The sequence below is a fragment of the Dromiciops gliroides genome, chromosome 1, assembly GCF_019393635.1.
Source record: "Dromiciops gliroides isolate mDroGli1 chromosome 1, mDroGli1.pri, whole genome shotgun sequence".
NCBI classification, from domain to species: domain Eukaryota; kingdom Metazoa; phylum Chordata; class Mammalia; order Microbiotheria; family Microbiotheriidae; genus Dromiciops; species Dromiciops gliroides.
Window position 1 is genome coordinate 126,604,037 of NC_057861.1, and position 16,072 is coordinate 126,620,108.

Genomic DNA, 16,072 nt, shown 5'->3' on the forward strand with positions numbered 1-16,072 from the left:
ACAGTGAATCCCTTTGTGCTAAATGCAATTGTGGCTGACTAATGATTATATCTTTACCAAGGCTTAGCAGTATGACTCCTCTCTGATCAAGATAAGGAACCTGAGCTACTCCCATATTTTCCACATGCTTTCACAATATTAAGATTTTAGATTGTTGTACCCCTGCCAAAACAAAACAAAACAAAAACAAACCCCTTCCCTCTTCAACACTGCTCACTGATGAGCACAAAGTAGCAACTTGCAGGAAAACTATCTTGTCCATGTGAGCCTAAAAGGGAAGTTCCTAGACCTCTAATTCCTGGTTTCCTGGTTTCCTTTTGTTTTATCGGTACCATTAAACAGCAGTAGGCTCTTTAATCACAGGGACTGTGTCTTTCACCATATATTTCCAGTGTTTAGCATAGTCCCTGACATATAAGAGAGAGTTTAATAAGTGCTTGTTGACTGACTGACTGATTCCTTTTGTGAACACATATAAGAGATTAATGATCCTAAGAATAGAGTTTACGAAGAAGATTGGGGATAACCTCATGCTTATCTTTGAGTTCATGAATTCTCAAGTGCTAATTTTCCCAAGAGATCAAGAGCTCCTAAATTCAAGAGTCAGTCAACCCAGTCAGCCTCCCAGAGTGAGATTTCCTTAATAGTATTTAAATTGGAAAAGGAAAAAGAATGCCTTCTAAGTGAGGGACTAAAGTCACACAATGAAGGGACAGGTGAGCTGGACTTTGTCAATATGTGCATGATGCTGCTGTGAGTTGCTTTGATCAAGCAGCTATGAACTGATTGGAGAGAACTTGTTCAGCAGTCATTCATTTATTGAACTTCTAAGCAGTTGAGTGCCCTGTGTTTCTTTACTTGTTCAAGGACTCCTTTGAGTTTATCATGTCATCTTTTTTTTTCTTTAGTGTCATGAATAAAATGTTTCCCATACCTGATCCTTATTGTACATTAATTATCTATGTGGGAATTGACTGTTGCTCATTTTGAGGGAAAACTCAACATAAACCAGGCATAAATTTAATTAGAAACTATGGTTATCTGGAAGGAATGGTGTAACCTTGAACTATGTTTACATGGAAAAACAGTAGCACCCAGTATAGTTTTGCATCTAGATTTTCACCCATTGCTTGAACTTTAGCTTTTGTTCAAATTGCTCTCAAGTATGTGAATTTAATTGGGTGCATTTAATAACAGAAAATTTTGAAGGAATTCCCTCCTGGGAAAAAAATAATTTCTAAATACCACAGTCCACCCATGGCAGAAGAATAGTAGAGTAAATTAATTGAAAAAAGAGAGACTGTCATTTCTCCATTCCCTCACTTAAGTTCAAATTTAGGTTCACTTAAAATTTGTCAAATTCACTTTTTACCAATCCTCATACCTAGACACAGGTATGCTTTTGAACTATGCTTGACCTCCAGGAGAAAAGGATTAGCTTACGTGCTACACTTTTATAATAGGACTACCAGACAGTAAAATCTAGAGAATCTGGAATGTTGTTCATATAATTTATCTTGATTTTAACAATACATTTGACAAATGTTTTCATGCTAAATGGTAAAATAAGGAAAGATAATACAATTAGGTGTATTCTAAATTCATCATATAGTTATATCCAATGATTAGTTATTAACAATTATATATGAACTTGGAAAGCAGTCTCAACACTGTGGATGTGCTCTAATATTTGGACCCATGTCTATTTCTTTTATTCCTCTATATGAATGGCATCAAATTCAAACAGTAATGGTGTGATTGAAGCATATATAGGGACATTTGCAGGTATACATTGAATTAGAGAACCATATATTAACATTGTCTTTATTTAATTGTGTTATAGTTGTTTTATAAATTTTAATTAAATAAATAATAATCACATTTGGGTGCATTCAGGAGTATTATGGAATATTTGACACTTCTGCTCTATCCTACCATGATTGCTAATCTCATTAGTCTCCATGTTTAACCAACATGTCTATGCAGATGATTCTCAGACATAGCCCTAAACAATCTTTTGAGAACCATTCTTACAATACCAACTGTCCATGGGACATCATAAAATGGCTATCATATAAGACTTAAAATTTCTAAAATAAAGTTTCCTTAAACCCACTCCTTTTCTGAACTTTTCTATTACTGTTTAGTGAATCACCATTTACCTAATCTCAGATTCTTAGTCATCCTTAACTACTCACTGGAACTTGCTCCAATTACCCAATCTGTTGTCATATTCTTTCATTTCTAATTTTATAACATCTCAAAATGATTAAAAACACATAGGTCTGACTGGATAGCTGTTCTCCTCAATAAACAATAGTGGTTCCCTATTACCTTCAAAATAAAATATAAAATCCTCTTTTTTTTGCATTTGAAATTCTTTACAATATGCACTTTTCTTCTTTTCTTGTGTTCCTATATTTAACTATCCTTCACATGTGCTTCAATCAAGAAATACTGACCTTGCTTTTCCTCATACAAGACACTCCATATCCTGGTCCTTTGCCTTTTTTCACTGGTTTCTCCCATGCCTGGAGTGCTCGCCATCTTCTTCTTTGCCTCCTGGTTTTCTTGAAGATTCAGATAAAATTCCACCTTTAATAGGAGGCTTTTCCAAATCTCCCTCCAGACACAAGTAGTGTTTTTCAATCTGAGATTGCCTTACATTTCAACTTTATTCATGTTTTATAAGCACATTTTTTGCATTCTGTATTTCACATTAAAATGTGAACTCTTTGAGGGCAAGGGCTATGACTCTCTTTTCTTGTATTACTGACGTTTAGCACTGTTCCTGCCACATATCAAATACTTATTAATTGCTTGTGACTTACTTATTGACTATAGTAAAGAAGCCCAGGGATCTATATCTGTTTGTTCCTGACATATTTAGCAATTTTATTAATGACTAAGAAAATGGTAGGGATAAAAATACAAAAATGAAACAGCTTCTATTCTTAATGAGCTTATTATTTTCGTATGTGACCAAAATTGGGAAGGATAGCTTACACAATGAAGGCCAAAGTTAGCACTCAAAAATGTCTTCATAGGCGAGAATTTTTGGACTACAAAATAAAATGAAATAATTACATTTGGCAAAGAAACAGAGTATTTCAATTGGGTTAAAAAGAAATAATGATACAAACACAGAATGTGGTAGGTATGACTAGCCAGGAATTCATTTAAAACTCAACTGGAGGTTTTAGTGGATCAAAATTTCAATATAAATAATCAATAAAGTTAATCTTATGCTACAGTAAGAGGCATATCTGCCAGGAATAAGATATGGTTGTTCAACTGTACTCTGTCTTGGTCAGATTGCATCTGCAATACTATGTTCATATTAAGGGATACAAAAAGTGTAAAAACATCATTAGTATTGTACCATAGTATCCTGTGGCATAAATAACAGGTGAGCAAAAAGACCATGACCAAATCTTTATTTACCATGTTGATCTGAATTGTCACTATATTCACCTTAAAATATTTTTAGACAGAAAGGAATTAGTATAGAGATATTGAAGGGACTCAGTGCAATTGGCTCACATCTGCATACAGATGGTATCTGAACTCAAGGGATCAAATGATCACTTCCAAAATAAGGATAAAGTGTTAGGGAAAATACAATAATATTAAAATGCTGATGAAGAAATATATAACATGTTGTCTCTGAAAAGATTTCTCTCAGATATAAATCAAATTTCACTCTAAACACATTCTGCAAAGCAGAAGGGGAAAACCTCAGTTTTCTTAACCTTATCTTTTTATGCTGAAATTTTATTTTCTCAACAGTATATTTATATATAATAAATTAAATTATTGCTATTTTAAATAGCCAGGAATATCAAATCCAGGTTTTTTTTCATTAAGGAGATTAATATCATTTTGATCTCTGAAAAGTATCACAGAACATAAAATATCTTAAAATAACATTTAATTTACTATGATAGAAAACTAGGGACCCAACACTTTAGGGAATTTGTTTCAAGAAATAATTGTGATTATCCCTGACAGTATGCCAGCCATCTAGACTAAAATAATAAAGAAAAACAAAACCACTACATAATATATTCACTTTTCCCAAAGAGGGACCAAATGAAAACATTGAAGCATAAGTAGTAGTCCAAAATAGGGAGAAAATTAGGTTTTGCTGAATAGCTTCTTGAAAGACAAAAATATTTTTAAAAAGTATAATAGGTCACATTATAATTACATGAATTAAAAGACATTCCTTGGGAAATAGGAATGTCTGATTTGTACTTATTAAATATATAAGTGGTGATGTTGAAGATCCAATACCCTGTCAATTCTAAAGTTTGTACCAAGTATACTAACATCAGAGCTATTTAATGAAATGGAATTGAGTTTAATAAAGTTTATTATTATTTATCATTTAAATATAAAGTTTACCCCTTATTAAATTTATTATTAAGGTTAATATAAAAATAATTTTAATCACATGACACCAAGAAGAGTCATTTATGCCCCAACTTCCATTTTAAATGACTAAAAAGGCTGAGTAGATCTACTAGGCATATGTCATAAAGATCAATAAAGAATTATCTTTTTCTAATCTCTTCATATTCCTATATGAATCAAGGCATTTATACCAGCCTCATCATGTACCCTTTTTTTTTCTTTTGAAGTAATAAATCACATTTTCTTAGGGGTTCTGTATTCGTACTAAATATCTGAATTCATCCTGCTTAAATTTTCCCAATCTATTTATACTCTCACCTAAATTTTATTTTTATGACCCATGTGGAATGGAACTGAAGTGTACCATTGAACTTTAGTCCTATTCTTTTTTATCTTTATTTTTTCTCATTTTGCTTCAATGTAATTGATAAAAATTGTCTGCTTTGTTGACTGCTACTTCTTCACCTTCCCTCCCAAATCTCTGGAAATTTGAAATATCTTTTCTGTATATTCTAAGAAAAAATCCCTTATGATAAAGTTATTTTTTAAATTAACAAAAAAATTTTTTATGAAAAAAGTTTTAAAAAAGAACATGATATCAGAATAGTGCCAGAACATGAGAGACAATATGAATTAGCACTGTGGTTGGGGTCTATGGGGTCAGTTTCTGTATTTGGCTTAGAATGAAAATTCCCAGACATAGTAGTGCAACTTTTGCCTTTGCTAAGAATTACAAATGAATTGTATAATTAAGAATACCTGATGCAAAATCAGGCCTAATGGCATCTTTAGTCAAGGGACACATTCCTCATGCCTTTTTCTGGATTCAAATCAAAATAGACCATGTGAAGTGAGGGTCTCAGCAGATACAAGGAGCTATGACCTATCTCCCTGTAATAGCTTCTATCCTAGTGAACTTAATGACAATACCTAACTTGTAGGTGTGTTTTATGGATCAAACAAAACAAAATAATATTTCTGAGTGTATGCATATGCACAAGCATTTGTGTGTGTGTACATATATATATATATATACAAAAATATACATTATATGTATATATATATATATTTATATATAAACACCTATATGTACATGAGTGTGTTTACCTTTGAGGAAACTGAGGGAAACAGAGGTTAAGTGACTTGTCCAGGATCACCCAGCTAGTAAATGAGGCCTTCTTGACTCCAGGCCCAGTACTCTTTCAAGAGAGAGAGAAAGAGATAGAGTATATGTGTGTGTTCACATATGTATGTGTGCACACATGTACATGCACCCATCATATGTAAATACACATTTTAGTTGATCAGTTTTTTCAGTCATGTCTAACTCTTTGTGACCCCATTTGAGATTTTTGTAGCAAAAAAAATACTGGATTAGTTTGCTGATTCTTTAGCTCATTTTAAAATTGAAAACTGAAAGAAATAGGGATAATTAACTTTCCCAGAGTCAAATAGCTACTAAGAATCTGAGGCAAGATTTGACCTCAGGAAGCTGAGTCTTATTGTGATCATCCATTTTCCCACCTAGCTGCCCAGAACACATATACTTCCTTGCCTTTCCCTCGAACACAATTGAAGCTCAGTCAAACTGAGACCTGGAAAAAACTTTTAAAAATCCAAGGTCTCCTATTATATCCTGGGCCATCCCTAGTCATACTGATCTATATCTGGACCCAGATGGCTCTGGAGAAGAGATTGAGGCTGGTGACTTTGCACAGCCCTGCCTCACTTGATTCATGATACTTCAGTCATGACATCAACTTCTTGATGTCATTGGTCTTCTTAGAGAATGACAGAAAAACAACAACACAATTGAAACAGTGGTTTCTCTGTTTTTCATTTAACCCATGATGGAACGAGACATTTCCAATATCATCTATTTTCCTTCCAAATTTTCTTGAGCCATGGATAGACAGAGCAGTCCACTTCAGAGGTTATAGGCCTCTCATATGTCTAAACACTCAGCTACTTTTTAGTGGTGTTAACCTCAGCAAGTCACCTGACCATTCTGTATCAATTTCCTCATCTGTAAAATCAGGATAATAGTATCTAGTCAAAGGGTTATTGTGAGAATCAAATGAGATAGCATATTTAAAGTGATTTGCAAACCTTAAAGTACTATTAAAGTGTGTTGTTGTTTGTTGTTAGAAAATTCAAGTGTTGAACTTGATGACTTCTAAGGTCCCTGCCAAATTTAAATCTAAGGTATTACAATTTTGTCAAGGATTACTGACTACACCCTTAAATACAAGTGCAGTCATGTTGCAAAATGTAAAATTATTTATGCATCTAAATCTGCATAATTTATTTTTTATTAATGGGCTAGTAGTTCTCACTAATGATTTTGTCTCCAAATATAACTGGATATTTCAATAAAAACCTCCTAATGATAGAAATATCATTAATGTGATATGGTATCTTTAAAAAATAATAATGAAGCATAGTTTAATTTTGTTTCACTGTTGTTGTTTTTGGTTACCTAGAAAATGTTGGCAGGAGAAAATACGATTAACATGTGTTGTCAACAAGATCATTTGAACTGGAAAACAAAGGACACATTTATTCTATGATTACATTTGCTAAAACTTTATACGATTAAATTTAGTTTAAAATAATTCCATTCACTAAATCAGAAGTATTGTCTCCATTTTACATGGAAGTAGGGTATGTGATTTGTCAAAAGCCATACACAATACACATATCAGAAGTCATACAATACACACATACACAGGCACATGAATGCGTGTGCACACACACACACACACACACACATATTCTTGATAGAGCACTGGGCCTGGAGTCAAGAAGATCTGAATTCAAATCCAGTCTCATTTACTAGCCAGGTAATCCTGAACAAGGATAGAAGAATAGTATAACTCTACTCTCAACCTTACTGCAAAATCTTGGAATAATACATGATCCTCATAAAATCCATGGCATATTTTCAATACATTTCAAATCAATTTTCTTTCATCGTTCCCACTAAAAACCATACACAATTTGGGTAATGAAAACTATTGTTTTCGTACACTATTATTCCACTGACATGCCTTATTTCTTATTACTTTATTTCATACTACTTAATACATTATTTCATACAATAGAATGTGATAGAAAATTAGCTGAGTTATTATCTTAAATATTTTTTAGTATCAGCCATTGTCACATCAATTTATACAATATGAAAGCACATCAGTTCCTTGTTTTTTCTATTCCTAGCTTCTTCTCTTCTACCTTTTTGTTCTCTCCATTCTCTATTTGACTTTCTTTATTTAAAAGCCCACTCCTGAATCCCTAGATTCACAAAATTCAATTCAAGAAACATTTGTCTAATGAATACTATGTTTGAGGAATTGTATTAGACATATTAACAAAGGAAAAAAATTGTTTCTTTATGGAATTTAAATATGAAAATATTTTAAAATGATGGAAAGGATATGCAATAAAATGAAGATAAATATAGGAAAATTAATATGAACTGATACAGATTCACGTAAATATTATTGAGAAAACAATATATGCAATGATTCTAGTAATGTAAGAGTAAGAGAAAAAAATAAACTAAACTTTGCATAACTATAATGATTAGCCCTGGATCCAGAAAAGCAAATGAAATATACTTCCTTCCTTTCAATGAAAAGGTGTGGAATTAAGTGTTACATAAATTATCAGAATTAGTCAAGGTGTTGGTTATTTCATTGTATTGTTTTATTTCATTTTTAAAAAATTTCTTACCTACTAGGGGAGATTTGTTGTTTGGAGGAAAGAAAGAAAATCTATTAACATGAATGTGGTAGTTTAATTTTTAATTTTTTTTGTGAGGCAATTGGGGTTATGTGACTTGCCCAGAGTCACACAGCTAGTAAGTGTTAAGTGTCTGAGGCCAGATTTGAACTCAGATCCTCCAGTGCTCTATCCACTGCGCCACCTAGTTGCCCCTAAAAGATGCATTTATTATTTCTGCCTTTCTGCATTTGACTGTGAGGGTCTGTGTGTTTTTTGAGGGGCAATGAGGGTTAAGTGACTTGTCCAGGGTCACATAGCTAGTAAGTGTCAAGTGTCTGAGGCTGGATTTGAACTCAGGTCCTACTCAATCCAGGGCTAGTGCTTTATCCACTGAGCCAACTAGCTGCCCTGAATGTGGTAGTTTAAAAAAGCAATACTATAATAAATGATAAAAATTTTGAATGGTAACATTTTATCTTTATTTGGATAAAAGATAAATACAGACAATGTACCTTGGAAATATTTCAGGGAGGATTCAGGGAAAGATCATCAAGAAGGACCAGGCAGCTGAGCTGGGCCTTTAAGGAAGGAAAGGACTTGAGCAGAAGGGAAATAAAAATTAGTGTATTTCAGGCATAGAAGACACATCACCCAAAATGCATGTGGGATGTAGGTGGGAAAGTACTGAAGCAGTCATAAAAAATAAGTAAAATTAACAAGATTATTTGTTTTGCTTTGACCTAGTTCATTTATTAATTTTTAAAATGCTAATAATTTTACTGATACCACTCTTTAGTCTTTTGCTGCCATCTAATGTTACTTGCTGCTACCTACTAAATTACCTGCCCTTGAAGACAAGGACAGGTAACTAGGTCTGAATACAAATCAGTGGCATAATACTGTAAGAAGATTGTCTAGGATACTGAAACACAGAACAAGCTGAGGTTGGCAATGAATAACAAGGACAACAAAAAAGGACTTTTAACATTATGTTAAAATAAAGAATATTAAAGAAGGGATAGTATTACTGCTTTGGAACTTTGGCATGATGATGTCACAAAACATGGAAAAGACAGAACTCTGCAAATCATATGTTGATTGCATTTTTCCAGCAAGGGGAATGATCTTTAATCTAGAATGGATAGAACAAAACTTATTAAGAGTGATGTGGAGCAAAAGAATTGAGACAATAGTAGGGAAATATCCAGCTATCTATCTTCATAGACTTCATGTCACGCGACGGGGAGAATCTATAGCCCATGATATTGAAAATAACAAAAACAACAACAAACTCACACATATGTTAAAGTATGTGTGCCTAGCCAGCAGTTTGTCTAAAAAAAAGCTCTTTAAAGTTTGGGGGGGGGTCAAAAGGTCAGTATAAGTCAGCATTTTGATATGAAATTTATGAAAGATAATGTGAATTAAGGTTACATCAAAAAGCACAGGACCCAGAAACAGGGAGATGCTAATCTCATTGAAGTCTTCCCTAGTCATCACTTATCATAGATTTTGTTTAATTTGGGCACCACATTTTGGGGATAGTATTAATAATTAGTAGCTTTACCAAAGGAAAACAAGCAAGAGGGTGAATAACCTAAAGGTCAGACCATATGAGAATCAGTTGAAGCTATCCATAGGAAATAGTCCAAGCTTACTGTAGGAAGAAAGCAAATCTATCTATACCAATGTGAGAATACATTTTTCTAAATCAATATTGATTGAAGAAATGTGAATTAAAACAATTCTGAGGTATTACCTAATATCTGTTGGATTTGGTAATAGGACAGAAAAGGAAAATGACAAATGTTGCAGGGGATGTGGGAAAATTGAGACACTAATGTAATCTTGGTGGAGTTGTGCAGTGATTTAACCATTATGTAGAGGAATTTGAACAATGTCCAAAGGGCTATAAAAACCTATGAAGAAGTAATACCACTACTAGATCTTTATCCTAAAAAACATTTAAAAAAACAAGAAAAAAAACCTATATGTACTAAAAACATTTATGTAGCTCTTTTCTGGTTGCAAATATTTTGAAATTGAGAGGATACTCATAAATTGAGGAATGGCTGAACAAATCATGGTATATAATTTTAATGAAATGGTATTGTGCTATAAGAAATGATAAGGAGGATGCTCTCATAAAAAAAAAAACAAAAAACTTGGACTTACATGAACTGATTCTGAATGAAATGTGTAGACCACAGTAAGAGCAATATTGTAATGATGATCAAATATAAACAACTTAGCTCTTCTCAGCAATATAATGGTGCCAGATAATCTGGAAGGACATTGATGAATTTAGATGAAAAATGCTATCTACCTGCAGAGAAAGATTTGATGGGGTCTGAATCCAGATTGAAGTATATATATATATATATATATATATTTTTTTTTTCCTCAGGATTTTTGTCTGTTTTATTTTGCAACATGATTAATATGGGAGTATATTTTGTATGACTACACATGTATAATGAATATAAAATTGCTTACCTTCTCAGTGGGGCAACAGAGAGAATTTGGAACTCAAAATATTAAAAATGAATAGGGGGGCAGCTAGATGGCGCAGTGGATAGAGCACCGGCCCTGGAGTCAGGAGTACCTGAGTTCAAATCCGGCCTCAGACACTTAATACTTACTAGCTGTGTGACCCTGGGCAAGTCACTTAACCCCAATTGCCTCACTAAAAAAAAATGAATAGGAAGATTGTTTTTACATGTATTTGGGGAAATAACATAATAAATAATTTTTTTAAAAATAGTTGAAGCATGTCTAACATGGAGAATATAAAAATTTCTGGATTGGGAGTGTGGAAATGGTAACTGTGCTCAATTAATTAGTGTTGTTTTGTGAAAAAGATTATATTTGTTCTTGGTAACAGAGGACATAATAGAGACCAACATGTAGAAGTTGTAGAGAGAAACATTTAATTTTTGCATGAGGAAGTCTTCCTAGAAATTTTGGTTAACCTGAAATCTAATGAACTTGCTGGAAATGTAGTACATTCTCACTCATTAACGTAATTTTAGTGAATACTCATCAACAGTTATTGTATGGACCCTTAGAAAGGCTTCTTGAATTTGTACATTTTGGAGAAGATGCATATTCACTTCTAACTCTTAAATGTTATGGTACTGTTAAAGAACTAAGAGGTGTGATTATTGACCCCCTGTCATTGATAACAAAAAAATTGTAGAGCTAATTAGCCGCTGCCATGGGTGCCATAGAGGCTTCCTTCAAGTGTTGCAGTGGGGCCATTATCGTCCTCACCAAGTCTAGAAGGTCTGCTTATCAGGTAGCCAGGTACCGTCCCCGAGCCCCCATCAATGCCATTACTCATTGTGCTCAGGCGGCACGCCAGTCTCATCTGTACCGAAGTGTCTTTCCTGTGCTGTGCAAGGCCCCTGTTCATGAGTCATGGGCTGAAGATGTGGACCTCAGGGTTAACCTTGCCATGGAATTTGGCAAAGCTCGTGGCATTTTCAAGAAAGATGATGTGGTCATTGTGCTGAATGGTTGGCGTCCAGGTCCGGGCTTCACCAACATTATGCGTGTGGTGCCAGTTCCATAGAATGGCATTTGAAGACCTCATTGGTGACTTCAGCACCCTACCTCCTCCCCTGCCCCTGCCTGCATCCGTTAGAACTGTAGCTGTTATTGGTGGTGTCCATTCCTAGCTACTACATGCTTTAGACTGCTAAAACACCCCACCACCGTCCCCCCCACAAAAAAAAGATTAAAGTCTCTTGGTAAAAAACTATATTAGAACTGCCTTCCTGCCTCCCCACCTAGTAACATCCGTATCAGTTTAGCACATTCCTGGTGGTGGGTAGAGCTAGAGCAGCTGTGGCTTAGCTTGGGCTCCTGCAGATCATCTTTGATGTAGAGGATTGAAGTAACTCGTGTCAGTATTGTGCTTTAAATTGATCTAGGCCTCCTTCATGCACACACAAGTAGGCAGCAGCCACAGTGCCTCTACATTTTTCCTGACTAGAGAAACCACACTCCCTTTCCCCCAGCTCCATCGTGTGAATGAAAGTGTCCTAAATTAAAAAGTAGCTGGATCCAGCTGCTAAAACACAATACATTTGGGTGAATAATGTAGTATTTAGCAATGGTGTCCTCTGGTAAGGCCCTCCTACCTAGGTGGGGAGGAAGAAGCTTCCAGGCATAAGCCACTGTTTCCTCCAGTTGGAAGAGGGAGCCTAGGATGGAAAGGAAATTCTTCCCGGGAAATAATCTCCACTGTCCCAGGCAACAGGCCTTACTACACTCTTTGCCCATGACCCAACCCTCAGCCCTCTTACATTGTGAGTTTCTGAGTTGCTCCAATAGTTCTCTTCTATTTTCGATCCAGAAAAAAACCACACTCCTATTGTGCTGTATTTGGCTGTAGAGTACATCATTGTCAATAAACACAAGCTGAAGCAAAAAAAAAAAAAAAAAAAGCCCCCAAACCCAAAACAAGAACACAAGGTGGAGGTTCCATTTCATATGACACATATTGCCAAAATGGAGGGAAAAAAAGAAAATGACAACTATTATTGGTGCTTTGATGTGTAACGATTGGAATGACGCCACCTGCTGGATACTTACTGTAGAAGAGTTCTGCCCATGAAGGGAAGGTCTTTGAGGGCAAGACCAGGAGTCAGGAAGTGACGCGGGCTAGTGGGAGGAGGAAGGAAGAGACTGGCGCTCAGTCTCGGGCTCTTGCCTTTGGACTCTGGTGGAGAGCAGAGCTAGAAATGTGCTCTCCCTTTAATAGATAGGAATCTAGGCCTTTCTCTCTCTCTTTACCAAATTCTTCTTTTCCTTAATAAATGCTTAAAAGTCTAACTCTTGCTAAAGCTTATAATTTATTGGCGACCACTCATTAGATATTTTAGACAGACTAGGTAGAATTTTAGCCCTTAACAGATGGCTGACCACGAAGAGGAAAGCTAACCCTCAGTCTTCTTCTGATCTGCTGGTTGGGTAAGAAATTTCCCCTCCCTCTCCCTTTAACTGCTAAGTACTGGTGTACTGGCTGTGTTTTTCCTTTGAATTTTTTCGAATGGATCTTTTAAACTCCCTAATTATCCTATTTTTGATTTTGGTCTGTTTAACCAGACAAATGGGAGATAAGATCATGTTAATGCTTTGTTTTTGTGGATTTTCTATTTTTCTTTTTATTTTTGTTAAAAGAGCCAGCAACTTACTCACACAAGGAAATATCTCTCCCTCTCCCAACCATGCTTTTTCAGAGAAACCTGAAGAGATTCCTGCAGCTTTTCCCAGTTCTAACACTAATTGTTGCTTTAATTTTGCATGCCTGGAGGCAATGACCCACCCTCTAGAAGCTTTTAATCCCCTAGCACCTGGAGGCAAGGTGGGGGAAGAGGAATCCAGGCCTGAGTTCAAAATCAAGTGTGATTCAAATTGTGCTGGTCCCTCCCCTCCTCTCCAGACCCCACCCTCTACTCCTCCTATGGCCAAGCCCATAGCTTCCCCTGCCTGGGAAGTCCAGAGATCTGATGCGCATGCTCAACTTTTTCTACCTGCATTTGCAGCTTCAGGCTCAGCCCTTCCCTGGTCTGGCTGTGCTTTTGAGACAATCTTAGAAAACTCTTTAAATTCCAGATATACTGGTTTTGTTCATAATTTTGCTAACCTGCTTTTGTCTTTAATTAGTAATCTTATAAAGCATTTGTATGGTAAAAAGACTGACAGACAATATAGAGGGGTTAAAGAAGAAAAACTTAAGCTGAATAAGAATGACAATCAACATAGTTCAAGACTCTGCTTCTTTTGCCATGGAAGGGTATATATTTTACAGAAATGTAGAAGTAAGCAGCAAGGTATTGATATGAGTATTGGGGATTTTAGATATCAGAATAAAGAGTGTTCTGAATTCACTCAGATTATTAATGTCAGTTCAGAGGTTACATAGGATTTCTATGCTATTACATATACATTTTGGAATTAATGGTATAGGTTTATTTTCATAGAGATTTTAATGCTTTTGAGATTGTGTCTTATACTTAGTTTCTAAAACAAGGAGAATATTTGTAAAAGCTTTTTATAGTCATGCGATCAAGTTTATATTTTGTAATACTCTTATTAATATTAAGTTCATATTCATTTAGACTTCCTTAGTTTGAATTTCATTGTCTTTTATTGTTCCATGTGTATTTTCTTCTATTCATTTATCTATCTAATTTTGAAAAATTGCAAGATGGTTTTGATTTCATAATACAATGTTAATTCTAGGAGTATTGTGCTCCCATAATCTGAGTTGTTTGTTTTTGTTATTTTTTTTCCTCAACTGATTATTTGATCAAACTCTTTAAAGCATTTCCCTGGCAAATTGGTTGCCATGGCAAGTGTAAATTGATTCTAGAAGTATTATTTTTGATAAGCATATTCCAAAAAAAAAAAAAGAGGGGAACATTTGTAAAAGTTTTCTTTTTTTAAAAAAAGTTTTCTTTGAGATTCTGTTGTGCTTTAACTTATATTTAAATATGTTCTGATTTTTCACAAAAGTAATTGTATACTAAGTACAAAAAAGGGGTATTATTTGAAATTGTTGCATAATTATATATTATATTTTGAGTCAAGATGTATTCACATTTTTTGCAATCATTTATTATCCTCAATTTTAAATCCATATGAGACTTGGATTATGGGAACTTATCATTTAAGACATTAATTGCCTTTATTCTGAGTTATCAGATGCCAGTTGGACAAGATGCCATCCAATCACAAGAGGAATATGTGAGATTTAAAATTGGATATTAGATCATAAATCTCCCCTACTTAACCTTTCCCTTAATTTATCTCCCAAACTAGTAAATGGAAGCAGCTTTTGGTTTTCTAGATAGAACTTTTTATTTATAGTTATGATAGTCACAAGGTGATGTTGGTTAGAAGGATAGGAAAGTAGAAACACAATACAAATCGTCTTAAGTCTAAGCTTAGTCTATATTCCTTATAACAACTCACCAAACCGACAAGGCCACCTTTGGAGAGAGAATCTGTTCCGCGCCATCAGGAGTCCCGCCAAGCAGGCAAAAAAAGGCTCCTCTCCTTCTCTCCACCCCGGAAGTCCCCAAAAAACCCCCGCAGGCAGTCTGACATGCGCAGCAGGCGCACTGTACCTGGCAGGCAGTCTGACATGCGCAGCAGGCGGACTGTACCCGGCAGGCAGTCTGACATGCGCAGCAGGCAGACTGTTCATCTCCTCCCCAAAAGGGTGGTCCTTGAAAAACTGGCGTCTTTCAGTTATCCTAACCGACTGTTAAAAACTTTCATATTTTACCACATTTCCCCCCTTTGCTTCCTCAAGAAACGGAATGTTTCCTTGATGGAACAGTAAAAAGAACAAAGAGCAGACACTGAACTGTCACATGAGGGGAGACATGCATGAAGTCAAGGTATGGCCGAGGGAACGGCTTTTGACAAATGTTGAGGTTGGATTCTCTTGGTTTAATATTTTATTCTCTTTTTCCCCACAATATTGTACAGATGGCTGGAAGTATTCATCCCACCCATCTCACTTCTACACCTGGCTTCTATGCTCCCTCCTATATACCTGATTCCATGGACCATCTCAATCCCATGCATCTGATTAAGTCTGACTCAGTTTCTTCCAATATGTTCGGTGGCATGGACATATATTCCATCCACCTATTTTAAGCCTGGCATACTGTATGGGCAGTACATATTGCTCAAGTGTGGGAATGCTCATATCCCATCATTTCTCTGTTCTTTTATGGTAACCCCCATAATTATCTCAGGTGTCATGATAAATAACAGTGTTGAATTTGGCCTTGACACCTGTTACCAATTATATTAGATTTTCTAATTTCTCATAATGGCATGAGGATAATTAGGCAGATGATGCAAAAAGTGATGAAACAAAGATAAAAATTATTTTTAAAAATTAATA

General features: G+C 35.1%; 1 protein-coding gene across 1 annotated transcript; it reads left to right on the forward strand.

The window, feature by feature from the left end:
- Positions 1–11,359: 11,359 nt before the first annotated feature.
- Positions 11,360–11,716, forward strand: LOC122753091 (pyruvate kinase PKM-like). The gene has a single exon (XM_044000201.1). The coding sequence runs from the start codon at positions 11,360–11,362 to the stop codon at positions 11,714–11,716; it is 357 nt and encodes a 118-aa protein (XP_043856136.1).
- Positions 11,717–16,072: the final 4,356 nt, after the last annotated feature.